Source organism: Ostrinia nubilalis, chromosome 5 (assembly GCF_963855985.1).
Source record: "Ostrinia nubilalis chromosome 5, ilOstNubi1.1, whole genome shotgun sequence".
Lineage (NCBI taxonomy): Eukaryota > Metazoa > Arthropoda > Insecta > Lepidoptera > Crambidae > Ostrinia > Ostrinia nubilalis.
Window position 1 is genome coordinate 4,437,707 of NC_087092.1, and position 19,008 is coordinate 4,456,714.

The window sequence follows — 19,008 nt, forward strand, 5'->3', positions numbered from 1 at the left end:
TCCCAGTGAAACAACATTAAAAGAAAATATGTATTGATCATCAATCATCATTGTTGTCATCATAATCAACTTGGATTATAAAATTGGCATCTTGTGAAATTGGCTATTTCGTGAAGCGAAGATTTTATTAACAAAAGGATTTTATTAAAAAAGATTTGTGACCTATGGATTATTGGCCAGGGAGTCCAGTAATAGAAAATAATGTCCTTAATTTTTTTGTAACTCCAGAAATAATATGATAATAAAAACTCAAAATAACCATTTTGAAATGATCAGTACATTTTTTAGTCTTAGTTTTTCAATTGAATTCAAGGCAGGTTTATTTTTTAATTTGTGAATATGCTCTCCATTCTTAGTGGGAATGTTTCAATGTTGGCAACACTTCTGAAATGTCAAAATTCCGTGGAATTAAAAATCAGACCATAGTAAAATTGTTTTTGGGTATTTTTAATTATAGCCCGACCAGGAACATAAAAACCCTCGCCATGCTGCGGAAAACTAATGGTACTAATTTCTTTTAATGGCAACAGTAACTGAAAACTTCATTGACATGTCACCTAGCATGTCAGTCTATTGCTGTCAAAGTGTAAACAAACTTTATTTTAAATGTGCGCAATTGATTTTGTGAATTAAATTGCTAAAATCTTTTTATAGTCGTGAAAGAAAAGTGGTTCACAATGTGTTAAAGTATTTGTCGAAGAGAAATACTAAGGGTTCGGACAATATTTTCATTGAATAATGTTTCCGACAAAGGTTGTCAAATTGACTGACATGTTTATCGCAAGTACAGTCCACTATGAAAATTAGCTGTGGTTTGTTTCAACTACCTATTTTTAAAAAATTTGTCACTTTCTAAGTGTTGAATTTTATGGAATTGGGAAAGAAGTACCGAGCTTGAAGCGTTCATGAGCAAACATTGCAGTTGAATATTCAAGTTCTGAATTTGATTATTGATGAATAATAAAATAAATCCTACTAGCTCGATTGATGGTTTCATTTAATTTATTTAAACCAGGTTACCTATAATAATATTTTTTCGTTAATTTATGAAAATATCAAATTAGCCCGTAATCCTGAATTCTGATACATAAAGGTAGCCTATTAATTTAACACAGGTACGACTGTACTCAGTGTTGCACTATCAAATGCAATTGACGCGCCTCTATGCCAGGGTTTTTATGTTCCTGGTCAGGCTATACACTATTTTTTGTTTTACTCAAACTGCTCAAAACAGAACTTCAAAATAAATATCGTTACCAAGGCTTTAAGATTAATAATTGATATTTCAATTGGTCCACAATCGAATAACATTATACCCATCCCTACAAGAGCTGTCAAAAACTATCTGTGACAGCTGTCATCCTAATGTCAGTCGATTCTTTCTTGCCTCTTGGCCACACCCACAGATATATCTGTGGCCACGACTATCAAAAGCGCGCGCAGGCAATGTAACCTTGTCTAGCAACTCAAGGGAAACATTCCATACTTTGCTTGGCGACAACTTCAAATTAATATTTGTGATATTAGTCAGTCGTTAATGATCGCTTTACTTTATAAGTAGTCAAGGCAGACAAGTCACTGGTAAATGTCCTTATTTGTAATGTGGATGTGTCTTCTAGACCCACAGGAAAAAAATATTTCTAGATAGCTAAGTACTAAGTTTTTTTGGAAATGCATGTATTATTTTACGAGTATGCATTGAGCACATTTTGTAGTTGATAGATTCGCAAAAATTATTAAAATTTTACTTAATTAAGTAGGCATAGGCCTATTTACTTACACGCACTTTATTACGTGACTTTACTTAAATTATTTATTTTAGTATTGTATAAAGCCAAATTTACCAGAGGTCGTAAAGTGGTGGTAAAGGTCGCGGGAAGAGCCTGGATGCGGGCAGCGCAGGACCGTTCATTGAGAAAAACCTTGGGGGAGGCCTTTGTCCAGCAGTGGACGTCATTTGGCTGAAACGACGACAAGCCAAATTAAGTATAGCATAGTTTACTTGCATAGTTTGGGACTAAAGCGTAGTCAGCTACAACGTCCAAGGTTTCAACTAAAATACCTTGGTAGGTTCTATTATTTATTCTGTGACTAAAATATTAAAACGTGGCATATTAGCGTTAAAATGACATTAAAAGTTACGAAGTTGTAAACATATTTTATAAAAATGAACATACAAAACAGTTGCTCGCCATTAAATTTATAAAACCTTCATAAGTAGGTAAATAAGGTCGGTATAAAAGTAGGTAAAGTAGGTACTTACTTACCTAAATGTTTTTCTATGCTATCAAAATTATAGACTTAAAAGAAGAAGGGACCTAATAACACTAATATGTACCTACCTATCCTATAACACTCTAAGTAAGTAAGTAAGTAGTATCCTATAAGTAAGTAAGTACGGGATTTGGGGGGCATTGACGAGCAACAAGTTTTTTAAATTACAAATCAACGCATGTAACTCAATCGAGCAAAGTCCAATGGCGCCTAGTTCCAAATTAGGCTAAGGAATTATACTGAACTAGCTTTTGCCCGCGGTTTCACTCGCGTGAAATTTAGTTTGTCACAGATAACATAAATTATAGCCTATTTGTTATTCTGGGTTATAAACAATAATACTGTAAAGTTTCATCAAAATCCGTTCTGTAGTTTTTGCGTGAAAGAGTAACAAACATCCAGACATCTAAACTTTCGCATTTATAATATTAGTAGGAAGTAGGATAATATTAGTAGGATAGTAGGAAGTAGGATATAATATTAGTAGGATTTACTTAGTAGGATTTAAAGTAAAGGCGCAGGCAATGACGGCATTCAAGCTACTTAAAGACTGCCAAGCGCCAAATTTTGTTGCAATAGGAGTAATTTTTCAGTAAAAATGAAGTCTGATTGCTTTGTCGCATGTGTTTCTATGAAGGAATTTGAAGTAGACCTATTTTTTTTAAAGAAAACGAGAAAATTTTAACATTAAAACCAAGATGAATAAAATGCATGTTTTGTTACTAGGTAAGTAGTTAAAAACCGGCCAAGTGCGAGTCGTGCCACGCGCAGTGTAGGGTTCCGTAGTGTTGTCCTTCGTTACCACAATACCTATCTATCTTAATTGGCACTTTAAACTTTAACATTTTGTAAACGGATTCCTAAATCAAAATATGGTCTTAGAAAACCCTAAGCCATATAAAAGACCTATCCAACGATACCCCACACGACGCGATGGGGTAGAAGATGAAAAAAAAAACATCCCCACTTTTTCCCCACTTTTACATGTAGGGGAGCTACCATAAAAAACATTTTTTTTTCAAAATTTTATTCTACCATTTTGTCGGCGTGATTATTATACATACCTCTACAAAATTACAGCTCTCTAGTGCTAATAGTTTCCAAGCAAAACTTCGGACGGGCAGACAGACAGACAGACAGACGGACATAACGAAACTATAAGGGTTCCTTGTCAGGACTACGGAACCCTAAAAATACATAGGTACATTATTTAATAATAATTTAACTAGCTTCCTGCGGTTTTAGGTAGGTACCTACTACGTTAGGTCGTCGTACCTACACTTAACTCCTTACCCAGTGGTTACTAGAAAAATCAGTTGATCCCGCCTTGTTTCAAGGTCAATGCCACCAATATTGTTACGCATATTTTTACATATTCCATATTGAAATAAATTAAATTCGCGAACAACCGTGAATCTTAAAAACAACTACAGATAGACGTAAGATAAACGCTCGTCTAGAATGTAGGTAAACTTTTTTAGGAATAAGCTTACTACGCACTGTTAGCTATGGCTATGCGAGGCAATAAAAAGTACCTAATCATCATCATCATCATTTCAGCCATAGAACGTCCACTGCTGAACATAGGCCTTCCCCAATGCTTTCCATGTTGATCGATTTGCAGCGGCCAGCGTCCAGACGACATCGTAAAGGTAGCAGGGAAGCGCTGGATGCAGGCCGCTACCAAAAGTACCACCAATATGATATACCAATTATAAATAAATTTAGCGCCTGAAACTGAAAAAATACCTAATACTCGTATGAGATAATGCTGTATTACATAACTCATGTAGGTATTTTTGCAGTATCTCTGCATACAAAACGAACGAACAAAACAAGAGATTAAAAATATGCAGTGTCATTATAACTGATGCCTAAACCAAGAAACATTTTGCTGATTTTGCTATGACTTTGACCTCTAATCCCACAGTGACTTGAGATCGGCCACACGCAGTTATCGTCGTACAACGTCTATATTCTCCAATAAATTCATTTTTCTTTGATATTACATTAGTTTTTCTAAGGTAATAGGATTGTGTGGCCATTGGCCTTATGACTAAACTCACTTGACGCTAAAACCTAGAGCCACGCTCTTAATTTCAGGCATAATGACTAATGTATGCTTTTAAAGCCCAGATATTAATAATTTAATAAATGTTACTAAATATGTTCGGAATGGTCACCCATCGGTTGCTGATCGCAGCAAAAGTTGCAACTTGATGAGCGCTACCAAAACGCTGCTGCTTCGGTACTGAACTTCAAGCACCTCAACTTGCGTTATAAAAATATAATTAATGTATCACTAAAACAACTTCTAGTAGAGTGACTATTCCCACCCCTTTTTCCCATCAATTTTAACTCCGGTTAGCCAGGATCTACAGCTTAAACGTAAATCAAAATTCAACCACTGAAGGCTATATTTGTCCCTCAGATCATAGAAAGAGAATAGATATGAAGTCGCGCGTAACTACAACGAGAACCAGTGTCCCCACATTTCCCCCACCACAGCTCCCACACACACATTCAACTGTGTAAAAACAAAGCGACTGAGAGTCTACGACAACATGTGCAACCGGCTTAAAAGTGCTGTGATTGGCCAGAAGGCGTGCCTTATGGCCAATCAATGGCCGCGTGACGTGACGCACACTTTGAAAAAAGCAATTAGAGAGAAGAAAGATAAAATGGAGTCGATAAGATATCGATACTTTAAATCCTGGGGGCAAGGCTCGAAATTGGTTTAAAAAATGCTTGTATGTAAACCTTTTTATTATTATACGTTATTATTATGTTCTTTAACGATTTTTTCATAAAGGAGTCAGTTCCATTTTGTATGGACGAAAACCTTATATTAATTTACCCCAACCAAAGCTCAATGTCGTTATCGATGGAGTATAGAAGTTATAGACTGACAAAGTTTGTATGAAAAGTCATGGGTTAAGTAGGTACTTGCCATTTTTACCAGTATTTACAATATTGGTAATATATTATTATTTACTTTAATAATAATAACAGGATCACTGTAATTATTATTAACTACTATCGCGCATTAACTTTTTAATTATGGCGAAATTCGTACCGCCTATGTTATCAAAAATAATGCCTATATTAGGCTTTCAACTAGCTCTTATAGTAATTACATAGTTGACAGTTACTAATCCCTTCTACTATTGTTATTGTTTTTGTAAAAACTTAAAAATCGCAAGCAACTCATGATTTTTTTCATTCAAAATTAGAAAATAGAAAATAATAATTTACTTCTATTTATCGATAATAGGAAACCGTATTAGAACACGAGCCCTGCACTATGTTACGACCGGCACATGCGGCCGTACTGTGTATTTTCACGCGTCAGTGGATATCGGAAGAAATAAAACACATTGCGCAGTAGTTACGCATGACATAAAGTGGTTGCTAACTAAATCGTCAATGTACAACGTGTTTGAATTTTTATCACCACTAATTGCGATATCGCAGTAAATGTCACGGCACTGAATTCGTTCGTAAAAATGTTTAGTTTTTTTTATTTATAAGCAAAATACCAATGGATTTGCAATACTTACATGTGGTAAATGACTTCATTGTTCCTGTAGTTCTTCGTTTCACTTATGTTATTGCACGTTACGACGCATTATCCAACAATATCGGAGAACATTTCCTCAGTACGACTGAATCGCGACTAACCTGGCGTCGCGGGCGATGTTCGTTTCTGGGCATATCGCGGAGACACGCGCCACGCCCCCGTTTCACATCTATTCCCTTCTATGATCTGAGATTTGTCCCAATAAAGGGAAGATAAACTGTCATTGGACGTTATCTATATTCTATAGCATCTGATTTAGCGATATAAAGCAATGGCTCTGGCATGGATTAAGCTCTACAAGAAATATCGTTTCGCCCATCGCTATTAGTACGCGCGGACTTTAAGACAACTATTCGCAATTTAATGGGAGATCCAGTGAGCGATGTCTCACTCATTCGGTGCGTTTGCGTCGGTGTGTAGGTCGCAGTTCGGCACTATGGTTTACGAAGTGAAAGGCAAAGTGTTTTTGGTTACCGGTGCGGCCAATGGTATTGGTGCCTGGTTCGTCAAGTATGTCTCCGAAGAAGATCCTAAGGTAGGATACAAATATTTTTAACGCATTCATCTTACGGAATGAGGAAACATAAGACTACAAAAAAGTGTGTTATTCGTTGAGTTGAATAAATTATATTCTGTGTTTACCTGATCTCTTGTTAAACTTATGGGAATATTTTATTACGAGTACCTGTGTATATCAGTAATAGAATATAGTTAATTATACATATAACGAGGCAACTAATATATAGAGGCACTGCTTAAATTTAAACGAAGTCCTTAAAGTAGGTAGGTACTAGTAGGTCAGATAGGTATTTATATCCTAGTTTTCTCTAATGAATTACGCAATGTGTTTTCCTTGTCCTAAGACACACAGCAAATTATAAGTACCTACCTAGTACATAATTTGAAATGAGGATAGTCCGGAAACGGATTGAAATCATAGTTTTTGTCTGACTGCCATTCGATGTGGCAAAAAGCTAAAAAACATACGTTTAATAACAAATAGTTTTTACGGACAATTTACATCATCAAAACATCTTTAAAAAATATTTTTAAAGATGATTGATGATTTTTTTTCGTTTTTCCGAAAGATAAAAGGTTTATTGATGCCTAATAATATTTGTATATTCTATTAATTCGACCAATCACAGATCCCATAAGGTATCATTATGTTTGTATACTTATTCAAACTTTGATCGGATCATGGTCAACACACACACATGGGTCAAAATCAATTAACGAGTGCATAATTATTAATTTCCTTGTCTTAACAATTACAGCTCTATCTTTTTTGTCAATTCGATCTTGCGAAACTTGAGGAACTGAATTTACACAAAAGCCTCTTCATAGAGAACCATAAAAATATTTAATAACATTTTAAATAAGCTATGTGTTATTAAACTTTCTTTAGCGGATAGGCAGTTCGATTTTTTCAAGTTGTTTGTTTAAAAGCTATGACAATGTGTTGTTTTCATTACCAAACCTAATCATTTCGACCAGAGGCCAAATCCATTAATTACCAAACTAATGTATTAATTAATGGCTGCCCATTTTACATTGATTTTAATTAATTTAATTTATACCAAAACAAAAAAAAATAAATGCGATTTCAAGCAATACCTACATAACTACTGTCATAGCAACAAAGGTTAGATGTCATCACAGTTTTGTCCTAAACCTGTCTCGATTTATTTTTTTATAGAGATAATAACCCTTATCACTCAATTTCAAAATAAACAAAACAAAGTTGTGAGATTTGAGAGCAAACACCTTATCTCCTTAATAATTTAATACCTACTTAGGTATTATGTAATAACACTTATCGAAACTCATATTTTTCTTCTCCATTGGCCCCTGTAATTTTTGGAGAGGCAGTAGAGAGCGGGACTATTCCCACCTCTCGTTCCCACCGCTGCTAAACCTGTGTAGGTAAACTGATATATTTTTTAAACATAAGCCAAATACACACACATACAGCTGTATAAAGAAACTGGATGGTTCGAGTAAGTAAACATAATTATCTATGATTGTAAAGTGAAGAACACAAGCAATTAAAGATATTGGGAGAGTTAAATCACTTCAAACAGGTGCGATTGTGGTCAAATACCTACCTGTCTTGTTATGCATAAAAAAAAGAGATTTAAAATATTGCTTGAGTCAATTTTTCGCGAAATGGACAAAATTAATCAAAATAATGAAATTCAGTACGTTAGCAAGACAAAATACCATCTTACTAGTGACAAGTTTTATATTATCGAAAATTTTCCATTGACGTCACCCTATTTTTTTAATATTAGAAGGAACATACCTAAGTTTGAAAAACATAAAACTTTTATTTACGAAAGGTTTCGTGCGTAGATAAAGTTTTTATTATACCTACCTACTCTACTTAATCTAGTAACCGATAACGGTTCGTAACTTCAAAAAGATGTTTAACTACATAATATTATATTTGAACAGAATCAAAAGGACATTTATATTGATTAAAAAGATAGCTTATTTTCAAAATAGTACGCAGATGAATCCGATTTGATCACAATATATTTTGAGGTATCTTATCGAGACGTTTTGGTACCTATAAGTATAGCTCATTTTTAATCTAGTCTTCTCATTTATCGTGCTCTGATCGATCGATTACCAGTGATCAATAAATTCAGTCAGCACTTGAAGATGTGTCCTCTATGTACACCTTGAAAATAATCGAATAATCTCTACAATTCCAGCACGTAGCCATCCTTGATGTTAACGAAAACCTAGGTGTTGAGTTGCAAAACGAGTTGAACTCCAAATATGGCGCTAACAAGGCTAAATTCTACAAATGTGACGTCACGGATGAGGAGCAGCTCTTCAGCATATACAAATCAGTGGTGGACTCGCAAGGAGGCCTGGACGTGGTCGTGAACAATGCTGGCATCATGAACGACAGTCTGCAGACTTATAAAAAGGAAATAGCTATCAATATGGTAAGTTTAGATCATCATTATCATCATTTTAGCCATAGGACGTCCACTGCTGAACATAGGCTTCCCCGAATGTTGCCCGGTTGGTAGCGGCCTGCGACCAGCGCCTTCCTGCCACCTTTATGATGTCATCGGTTCACCGTGTGTAAGTTTTATGATGTGTAGATATTTTTTACAGGTCTTATGTCCACATAAGTAGAGTTGATTTTTCTAAGTTAATAGTGTGACAAGATTAGAATATTAACTATTCGTGGTACGATAAATAATTCGTACCTATATGGTACCTGAATATTACGCATAAAGATCTATTAACTCGTAGCAGTATGGTTGCTCTCGCTAAATAGTGTTTTAATACCCGAATCTTCGTTATCTTATGTGTTTTTGAATTAATACACCACAGATAGGTACTATTTGCCTAAGGCAAAGCACTAAAGAAAAAACAGAAAATGTGAGACATGTACTTATGTACATTTTATGTTTCTAAATCTACAAGTAATTCGTAAATTGTATTATTACTTGTAAATATTGATCCAACTAGACATACAGGTACTAAGATGACAGATAAATAGATAATAAAAGATAAGATCTGTGAAGGCCAACAATGTTTTTTGAGGAAAAAATGCTTTTGAATACGATAACATCGGTTCACTCCAAGCCAAGTAGCATAGTATCATTTAAATTAGCCTTGGCATAAGCATTTGATAATATTTTATGTAACACATGCCCGTGGTTTAGGTATCGTGATAAGGTACATTTTTTGTGTTGTTTGTAATTGTATCCGATTATATCTAGTTGTAACAAGAACTGAACAATAACTAATATGGTTTTGGTTCGCCATTGGATTGAATACACTGCACAACAGCATTTCTGATGATTGGGTTATGTTACATGATATTAGTCCAATTTTTAATGACGATTTCAAATCTGTGATTAAAATATCTGTATCAGCTCTGGTTAAAAAAATATGACACTTGGGTCTTTTTGTAAAAAAACACTCTTTTTTTAGAGATTATCCTATTTTATGAAGTTGTTAAGTTGAAAAAACTTTCTTTTATTTGACTTCCTTGCTGATGCTGAAGGCAGACAGCTCTTCTGAATGATTCAACAGCAGTCAGCCATTATGTGTGCATTCCAGTGGCCCTGATAGCGTCCCTCTATCGTACGAAGGCCCTGGTGGATTTGCTCGCCATGTTTCTCACTTAGATCCTTAAAAGTTGTGATAAAATTGTTCAGGTGATTGCGAAGAGAGTGTAATTCGATGTTTATATTAAATCCAACCAAAAAAACATGTTTGTAAGTGACTCATACGTTGTTCGATGTGTAAGAATAGTAAGATTTTTTCGGATTTTCCAAAAAAAAAATTAAAATGCCAAAATAACTCATTCCATGTCTTTTCGGAAGACTTGAAGATCCTAAATCTCTAAAACGATCGTTTAAACCATCTTGGCTACATGGTTTTGAAAATTTCGGGTCACATTCAAAGTCTCTACCACACTGACAGTTTTCGCCTCAAAATCCTCATGTGAAGTATCAACATGAGGTTCAGGTGACTTCTTAGGGTTGAAAAGACGTCTACATGCCAAACGTATGCAAGGAATTACTATTTAGTTCAATATTTTTTGGTTAATACCATTTTTGTTCAAAAATAAAAATAACAGTCGTCGCGATGGTTCAAGGGTTCCTTTTAGATCATAGCGGTTTCGTACCTAAATCTACACATATTCTTGTTTGTTTATAAACGTAAAAACTCAACGCATCTTTTCCACGCCTTTTGCGGAATTCAAGGCTTATCTTTCATTTCCACTGGGTCCCCAAACAAATTTTTTTAAGCCAATTTTACGAATTTTGTCACATTTAAACGGATTATTTAAACATATCCTCTCCGCAAATGAAACAAAATTGATTTAGATAATTCACACAAACACTTCTTAATGCTACCATATTAAATTATACAAAGAAAACATAGTATTTTTTGAAATGTCGGCGAATTAAGACTGAAATTTAGCAATTTTTGAGTGAAAGCTATAACACGTAAACAAGAGCTGCTACGAAAAAATGGACGGCAGTTTCAGAATCAGCGACGTCAAATTAGTAAACATCATGTAATAAAAGTCAATCATCAGCCAAAAGTTGCAATTTTGTTGTGCAGTGATATTTTATTAAACTGAAGCTTTGCAGTATTTGAAAGTTTAGGACTTTTGTTGCAAGTAGTCTACCGCGATCTAATATGCAAGTAGCGCAATCTGTTGACGGAGAAAGAAACTACTCTAAAATCCTAGCTAAATGAGCTTGATACACAGTTATCATTCACATTTATGTATAAACTATAATTAAAAGACGGGCTGAAAGTGTGTGGGCAGGCCCCCCACTAGGTGGACCGACGACCTTGGGGGAGGCCTTTGTCCAGCAGTGGACATCATTTGGCTGAAACGACATGCTCATCATGCTCTTTTATCAAAATAATATGATTTTTAAATGGTTACTTACAAATGTTTTTGGAATTACAACTGAATATTCTTAAGAGATTGCCTCCATCTAACAGCTAGGGACTGGAATTCGCTGCCTGCTGCTGTCTTTCCTGAACACTAATCCCGGCCTTTTCAAGGCGAGAGTGAATAGGCACTTACAGGGCAGATATGTAACATCCTAGACTGCATCTCACCTAACACCAGGTGCGATTGCGGTCAAATAACTGCCTTGTCATACATAAAAATTACCTTGCCGCCATAAAGTAGTAGTTTTCTTGACGATGCATTTTCTTTTCAGACTGCCCTAGTCACCAGTACCTTGAAGGGTTTGGAGTTGATGCGCAAAGACCATGGAGGCCGAGGTGGCTGCATCATTAACATCTCCTCGATAGCTGCTCTGCACCCTTCGCCGATCTTCCCGATTTACTTCGCTACCAAGAGCGCGGTTCTGCAGTTCGGGAATTGTCTTTCTGTAAGTAATCATAAAAAAGGTTAAAGGTCCAGTTTTCCAGCGACTACACTTTTAGCTTGGTCCACGGGCCAAGTCACAAATTTGAATTTTTAAATATTTTTTCTTCCGCCAACTGGGCCCACCACCGGCAAAATCAAACTGGCTACTTGGCCTATGGGCCAAGTCGCTGGAAGACTCTAGGTAACAAACAAAAGAAGTACTGGGTAGTTAGGAATTTGTAGTGTACAGAAGACTACAACTAGTCCCATTAAACTCTCCAGCTAAACTAGCGTTAAAAGTGGGTTCAGTACAAATAGTCCAGTGGTCAATAATTCATTCCATTTAAGGGTTCCACCGTTGTGCAAACGTCTCTACCACACATTACTTTATAATAAAATTTGTGGTTTGTACTGCACAAATAAGTATAGTCCCGTTAATCCCCTGTTTGGGGGACCGAAGAGTTGTGATGGTAAGTTTTTGGAAACCTATTAACTATTAGCGATCTCGTAAATGTTCGGCCAAACCAATGCGATCACACGCGATCAGCCAGCGTGCAGCGATGGCAATCAATGCATTTAAGTCTGGTCGCCATCGCTGCATGCCGGCTGATCGCGTTGGTTTGGCCGAACCTTTACGCACGCATTTGTTAGCTCGAGACTTGAACAAAAAAACGCTGTTATGAGCTCGCTAGTAGTAAATAAAGTTCCAAAAATTCGACAATGTCCCCACTTTCCTCCTTTGCACCTCCTCATACCATACACCTTTGTCATATAGGTATCATAAGATTATCAAACTGGTTATAAGCTGGTGACATCACATTGTAATCGACAGCTCAATGCCCTCCTCTTATTTGGCCAGTGATAACTATTATCACTGTTAAAACAGTTGTTGATAAAGCAGTTTGTAACTATATCCGGTTATGCAAACATAAAGAGATAAATGGGCTTATTTTTATGTGTGTATTAATGCCGATAACGTCCAATATTATAGGCGTTCAATCAATTGTAACAATCACAGGTATTATGTTCTGATAGGTTTAATGATTAGGACTTCTTCTCAGAACCAATCCCATATAAATGTTGTCCCGAAGTGGTGGTAGGGCAAGCTATATTTGGGATGTGTATAAGCGATCAGCCAGGCTAGGATGCACGCCGTGATAAAATCTTATCGATGATTTTAGACGACAAATGTATGGGCTTATCGCGTGAAAAAGATCACCACTGTCTGCCGGTTGATATAAATAAATAGAAATAGCAGTAGTAGGTACATTATTGATTCAGGAGCAGTTCTCTGAATTTACCACGCATTCTTGTATGGTGTATCTTATAAGAATGAGTATACAAAATTGTGTGGAATATTAAACAAGGTAGTGACGTGCTAGACTTACATATTAAATCATAATAATTTTAAATGCTTTTTGTATCGTGTTTTTGCTACTTACATACGCCGTTGTTATGTAAATCCTATGAATTTTTATATTCTTTTTACACGGAATTCAAAAGACAGCAAATTCTAAAATTTACACTGCACGTAAATTGAATCATTGTTTTTGCGGTTTAGTGGCTTTATAGATTCAGCCCTGACCACTGTCTTTGTTTTCTTAGAGGTACTGATCTATCATAACTACTAATAAACTCGTTGTTCCTGGTTAATCAATGCACAACCAAAAATGTAGAAAAGAAAACATTTATTTGTAATAAATGTAGAGTCTTAAACTACCTATATCTTTTATGTAGAATGCACTGTATCTATGCATATGTATTTGCAACAGCTAATGATATCCTATAGAGAGAAAGCGAATAATTTGGCACTAATCTAAGTAATTCTACAACTTGCCCATACCCATATTAAAACAAATGAAGTGTGAAGAATTACGCAAGTTGAGGCTTGCGTCTTTTGGTTCGTCCCTCCAAGGTCGCAGGTTCGACCCCGCAGTATAAATATTTGCCTACACTATACATATGTATTATTGTCTAGGACAAGTACGTACCTACAAGCTTTGCTTAGTTTGATGTTGATCATGTGGAGGGATAGCGCAATATAAAATATCCAAGAATATTGATTCTCTCTTTCGTTAGGTATTTTTGTTTTGGCTCCTGGTTTACACTGGAGGGAAGTAGAACCCTTACTTCGAACTCCTCCTATGTTCTTTTGATTAATTTCGTTCCGGGTCCAATGACATATTAACTTTTCCCCGGAACAAACAAGACCTACATTTTGACTGGTTGGGTTAGATCCTGGCTATACAGGAGTTGCAGCGGTGGGAAAGAGTGGTGAGAATAGTCCCGTTTCGTTAGGTATTTCCTTCTTGCGCTTTTAAATTTATAACATTTTTCGTCTTTTCCAGGACGACATATACTACTCCAGGACAGGCGTGAGGATCATCAGCATGTGCTTTGGTGTGACCGACACAGCACTTTACGCCAACCTGGGTTCCTTCGACCAGGACGTAGCTCAAGCCATCCCGGAGAGAGTGAAGGCCTACCCTACACAAAAGTGAGTAGAAATGAAAATACAAACTTTATTTTATAGAGCTGACATCTTGTGATGCTGTGATAAGAGTTTTATGGAATAAGTAGTCAATCCCCCACCTGTCGATTTCGATTGATACTTACATATGAGCTGTGAAAATGCTGTTTTTCCACAAAGGTTGAAAAATGAGTCCCAAGTCCATCAACCTATCAACAAAAAAAAAATACACTGCGAATATCGTGCTCATGGGAACATGTTGTAATTCTTTTATTTTTAAGTAAAATGCTATTATGATGAATTCAGATCTAGACAATGGTGTTCAAAGGTTAACAAACAAGTTTCTGACACGTGATATTGTATTTTCCAGCAACTACTTAAGTCTCTACATCACGCTTACATGACTGTAATAAATAACAACAAAAAAGTCTAAAATAAAAAAAGGAAAATGATATTTTGTACAATAGACTCTTACTAGCTTCAGTACATAGAATAATAGAAAGAAAAATTGAGTATTTCGTACTTAAAACGCTGTGTAATCTTCTTACAGAGTACAAACCGCTTCAAGAGCATTGGTAGAAGCTTACAAAAATGGTGAAAATGGATCTATATGGCTGTCCACCAGTGAGAAGCCGGTTAAGGAAATCACCGATGTTGTAAAGAAAGCATACGGCATGTTAACCGAGCTGGTCTTTAACTAAGATAAGAATTTTAGGGCTTTGTTAAAACTGTATTATTTATGCTCGTTTTTACCATCAATCCCTAATTTTTAAGTGGCCCCTATGGTAACACTTAACAGAAATTTTGTGGTCACTTAAAAATTAGGGATTGATGGTGAAAACGAGCATTAGGCTGAGTTGCACCACCTAACTTTGACCGTAACGATAACCGGTGTTTTTTGTATGATCTTTGACAGATTTTTGAAGTTTGTCAAAGTTAAAGTAAGATGGTGCAACCCAGCCTATAGAAAACTATAAAGAAGAAACTATTATTACACGTTGAGCCAGTCAAATCAAATTAAATAGTTTATTCAGCACTTACGCCCTTTCTAGAGTGCTTATACACGTCCCAAATATAGCTTGCCCTACCACCGCTTCGGGACAATACATGGGCTGGTGCTGAGAAGAATTTTACTTTATATAATTTATTATGGAACTTCACTTTGTTTTCTGTTAAGATGTTTTTACGTTTAACATAATGTTCAATTAATATAATATTTTGTTATGACTTTATTATGTTTATTTTAATAGACTTCAATCAAAATCAGCATTTTTGTTTTTATTTAAAACACCTGGGAGTAAAACTTGATTATTATTATGGTTCAAAGTAGGGGTGTTTAGGTTTCCATCTACACTATTCCAATATAAAAAGTGAATTTAAAAATCCAAAGAGGACAATCAAATAAACTTCTTTTTGACTAAAAGTAAAATTTTTGTACTAACCTCCATAGTAGGTTCGCGTTACGCCAACATCCACTAAATTATAGATTTATGATTTTGATTTGATATCTTTATCTTTAATGTTGTATTAATATTTAATATCAAATATTACATGATTGATTGTCGATGAATGTCGATGATAATAATTCATATGAAATTAGTGTTGTAATCTACTCTTTTTTTACGAATACGAATAGCTCTCACCGAGGAGTAGCAATGCAGATGCAATCTATGATGGAGCAAGCATTCCTAGATCAGGGTTTCCCAATTTTTTTTTGCCAAGGAACCCTAATTGATTATACTTTTCCTAGCGGAACCCCCGTACTACTCCGCCCGCACGCCCTGCCCCTCCCTTGTGCGTAAACAAGTCGGTGCGAGCGAACAACGTCGGTCATGAAACGTGGGATAATATTTTTTACGGAACCCTTGCGGCCTTTCCACGGAACCCCAGGGTTCCGCGGACCACCATTCGGGAACCGCTGTCCTAGATGATGCCTATTCACTCATGCCTTAAAAGCTTAGGGTTGTATAAATTCGGAAACAAAATGATATAAATTGCATTCAACACAAAACGGCAAAAACTAGAAATAGAATAGAATAAAAATAGAAAAACCTTTACCTATTTTACACGAAAATATTAATGAACAATAAATAAAGTAAAGAAACTTCGTTTGTTAATCGTATGATACATATTCTATTACGAATAAACCTTTCATGATAATTCATCGATAAAACAAATATTATTCACTTCACTCTAAGGATTAATACGCATTTTTGGTAATACCTACTTAATTAATACATTCGTTAGGTCGTTTTTATTTATTAGTAGGCTCAAGAGAAGAGAGGTTGAAAATGGTTTACGAAGTGAAAGATAAAGTGTTTTTCATAACCGGGGCTGCTTCTGGAATAGGGGCGCTTGTGGTTAGAATCTTAGTCGAAGAAGGTGCTAAGGTACCTAGATAAAATATTATTAGTAAAAGACCAAATAATATTACAGAAGGCTAAGGGCCTTTTTCACAGTTCAAAGTTCGAAATAGTTTACTTCCTGATTAACAAGTAAATAAACGTAAGAAGTATTTTGTCAGTGTCAAGGTTTCGTTGCTACTCGTGACTTTAAGCAACGAATAGCCTACTTGGCACCTTATTGAGATATGGTGAACGAGGTCCTTAATCATCAATATCCACAAAAAGTATCCCGAAATAAAAAAGTAGTTCCATTCATAATTTTCAGCTCGTCGTAATATTTGACGTGAACGACAAAGACGGAGTTGCACTACGAACAGAGCTAAACTCAAAATATGGTGAAAAAGTTAAATTTGTAAAAGGTGACGTGACTAATGAAGACCAGTTCATTGGTAGCCTAAGATCTGTCAAAGCAGAAATAGGACTGGACGTGTTGATCAACAATGCAGGAATAATGAACGATGGAATAAATGCCTATAGGAAAGAAATTGAAATCAATGTGGTGAGTTAATAACATTCTTTAGGTATCTATCTTACTACTACTACTTGTTGTTGAGTCTGTTTCTTACTTGGTATCGTGAATGAATTTTTTTAGTTAACTAGTTAATATTTAAACAATTGTCTCTTTAATCAAAATTAGCCCGATTTTATGCTAGAGTTTACGAAGAACACAGAGTTTCAAAACATTTTTCATGTTCATTATGAAACAAGTTTCTTGTTTCTAACTTCCTTTTTTGGCCTCAAAATCTTTACTTTTATCAAATTGTTTACTGATTAATTAATCAACAAGTGATTATTGCTTTTAATAATTGCTTTATCACACCCCCACTAACTTAACAAAGCTAAGGTCAATTCTCAATCAATTCCAATATTGTCAAATTTTAGACAGCGCTTGTTACTGGAACCATCAAAGCTCTGGAATTGATGCGGGAAGATGAGGGAGGTTCAGGAGGAACTATCATCAATATATCATCGGTAGCGGGACTCTGTCAAGACCCTGTAATGCCGGTGTACTGGGCTACAAAGAGCGCTGTTTTACAGTTCAGCAACTGTAAAGGAGTAAGTAAACATGAGTTGTGGATTCCTAGACAGTAAGCATCTGCCAGGAATACTCAACCCTCACTGGTTGAGTTTCATTTTAGGTTAAACTGTCCTGATCTGTCTGATCCTGGCTACGCAATCGTTGCAGTGATAGGAGATTCTGATACTTAATAACTTAGTTCTGGACAAAGGCCTCCCCCAACGATTTCCACAAGGACCAGTCCTACGCCGTCCGCATCTAGGACTTTCACCAGATCGTCGGTACACCTAGTGGGGGGCCAGCCAACACTATTTGGCTGAAATGACGACGAACGATGACGAAGAAGTAGTTATCATAATATTTTAATTTTTTAGCTTAATGATTACTACTCAAGGACCGGCGTGCGAGTGATTGCATTGTGTTACGGGAAAACCGAAACAGCTCTCTTACATAATGTAAACAGCTTCGATAAACATAATAGAGAGCACTTTTCCGGAACGTTTCAGCGAATATCCCAGTCAACAGTAAGTACCTACCTCCCTAAGTTAAATTAAAATATAAGAGTAAATCTCCTCATAATAGTGGTCAATAGATTGAAGGCAGCGGCCTCATCTTGCATTTCTAGTAGATAAGATTAAGAATACGGACAGACAAGCCATTTTACTAGTTCTCACGTCGAAAAAAGTGGGACGTTAAAGGCGTCTTGGTTGGGCTTATTCATTACTTAGTCCGATCATGTCATAGGTTCTCCACTATAGATCGTTTCATCCACGAAGACGCGCCCCACCAATTTTAGGTCGAGAGAAGCGCGGGGAAAGTCCGAGCTTCATTATTGTAGTGTGCATGTACACTCATGGGTAATTTAGCGTGTATCGATAACACTCAAATATTAGTGGAAGAATGGTGGGGCGCGTCTTCGTGGATGAAACGATCTATGGCTGTGCTTTGATTCATCATTTCATTATCATGTCCACAGAGCTGATGCTGCTGCCAGGGGGTTAGTGGATGCATACAAACAGGCCAGCAGTGGAACCACTTGGCTGTCCACGTCTCGCAGACCGGTCGAGGATATCAGTGCAGACATAAAGGAAGCCTACGATATTATGTCTAAACGGATTTATGAGTAAACCCTGATTTATGAGTGTACCGTCATATCTTTATTTATAAATAATAAATAAAATAGTTTATATAATAATGGATAGGCACTTTTATACACGTCCCAAATATAGCTAGCTCTACCACCACTTCGGGACAACGTATTATGGGCTGGTGCTGAGAAGAACTGGCGGAAGAAACTCAATCACCATTTTTTTCTTCTTACTAATCTAGAGCCATTCTAAATACAGGGTGTCCCGTAATGTAACGTCAAGCCGGAACTGGGTGTTG

The 19,008-nt window shown here is 36.1% G+C and overlaps 1 protein-coding gene and 1 pseudogene across 1 annotated transcript; both read left to right on the forward strand.

The window, feature by feature from the left end:
• Positions 1–6,226: 6,226 nt before the first annotated feature.
• On the forward strand, positions 6,227–15,466 carry LOC135071703 (15-hydroxyprostaglandin dehydrogenase [NAD(+)]-like). Its single transcript, XM_063965483.1, has 5 exons — positions 6,227–6,389; positions 8,575–8,814; positions 11,578–11,751; positions 14,078–14,226; positions 14,750–15,466. Exons 1-5 carry the CDS (start codon positions 6,237–6,239, stop codon positions 14,898–14,900), a joined length of 867 nt encoding a protein of 288 aa, XP_063821553.1. The 5' UTR covers positions 6,227–6,236; the 3' UTR covers positions 14,901–15,466.
• Positions 15,467–16,455: 989 nt separating this feature from the next.
• On the forward strand, positions 16,456–18,768 carry LOC135071715 (15-hydroxyprostaglandin dehydrogenase [NAD(+)]-like; annotated as a pseudogene).
• Positions 18,769–19,008: the final 240 nt, after the last annotated feature.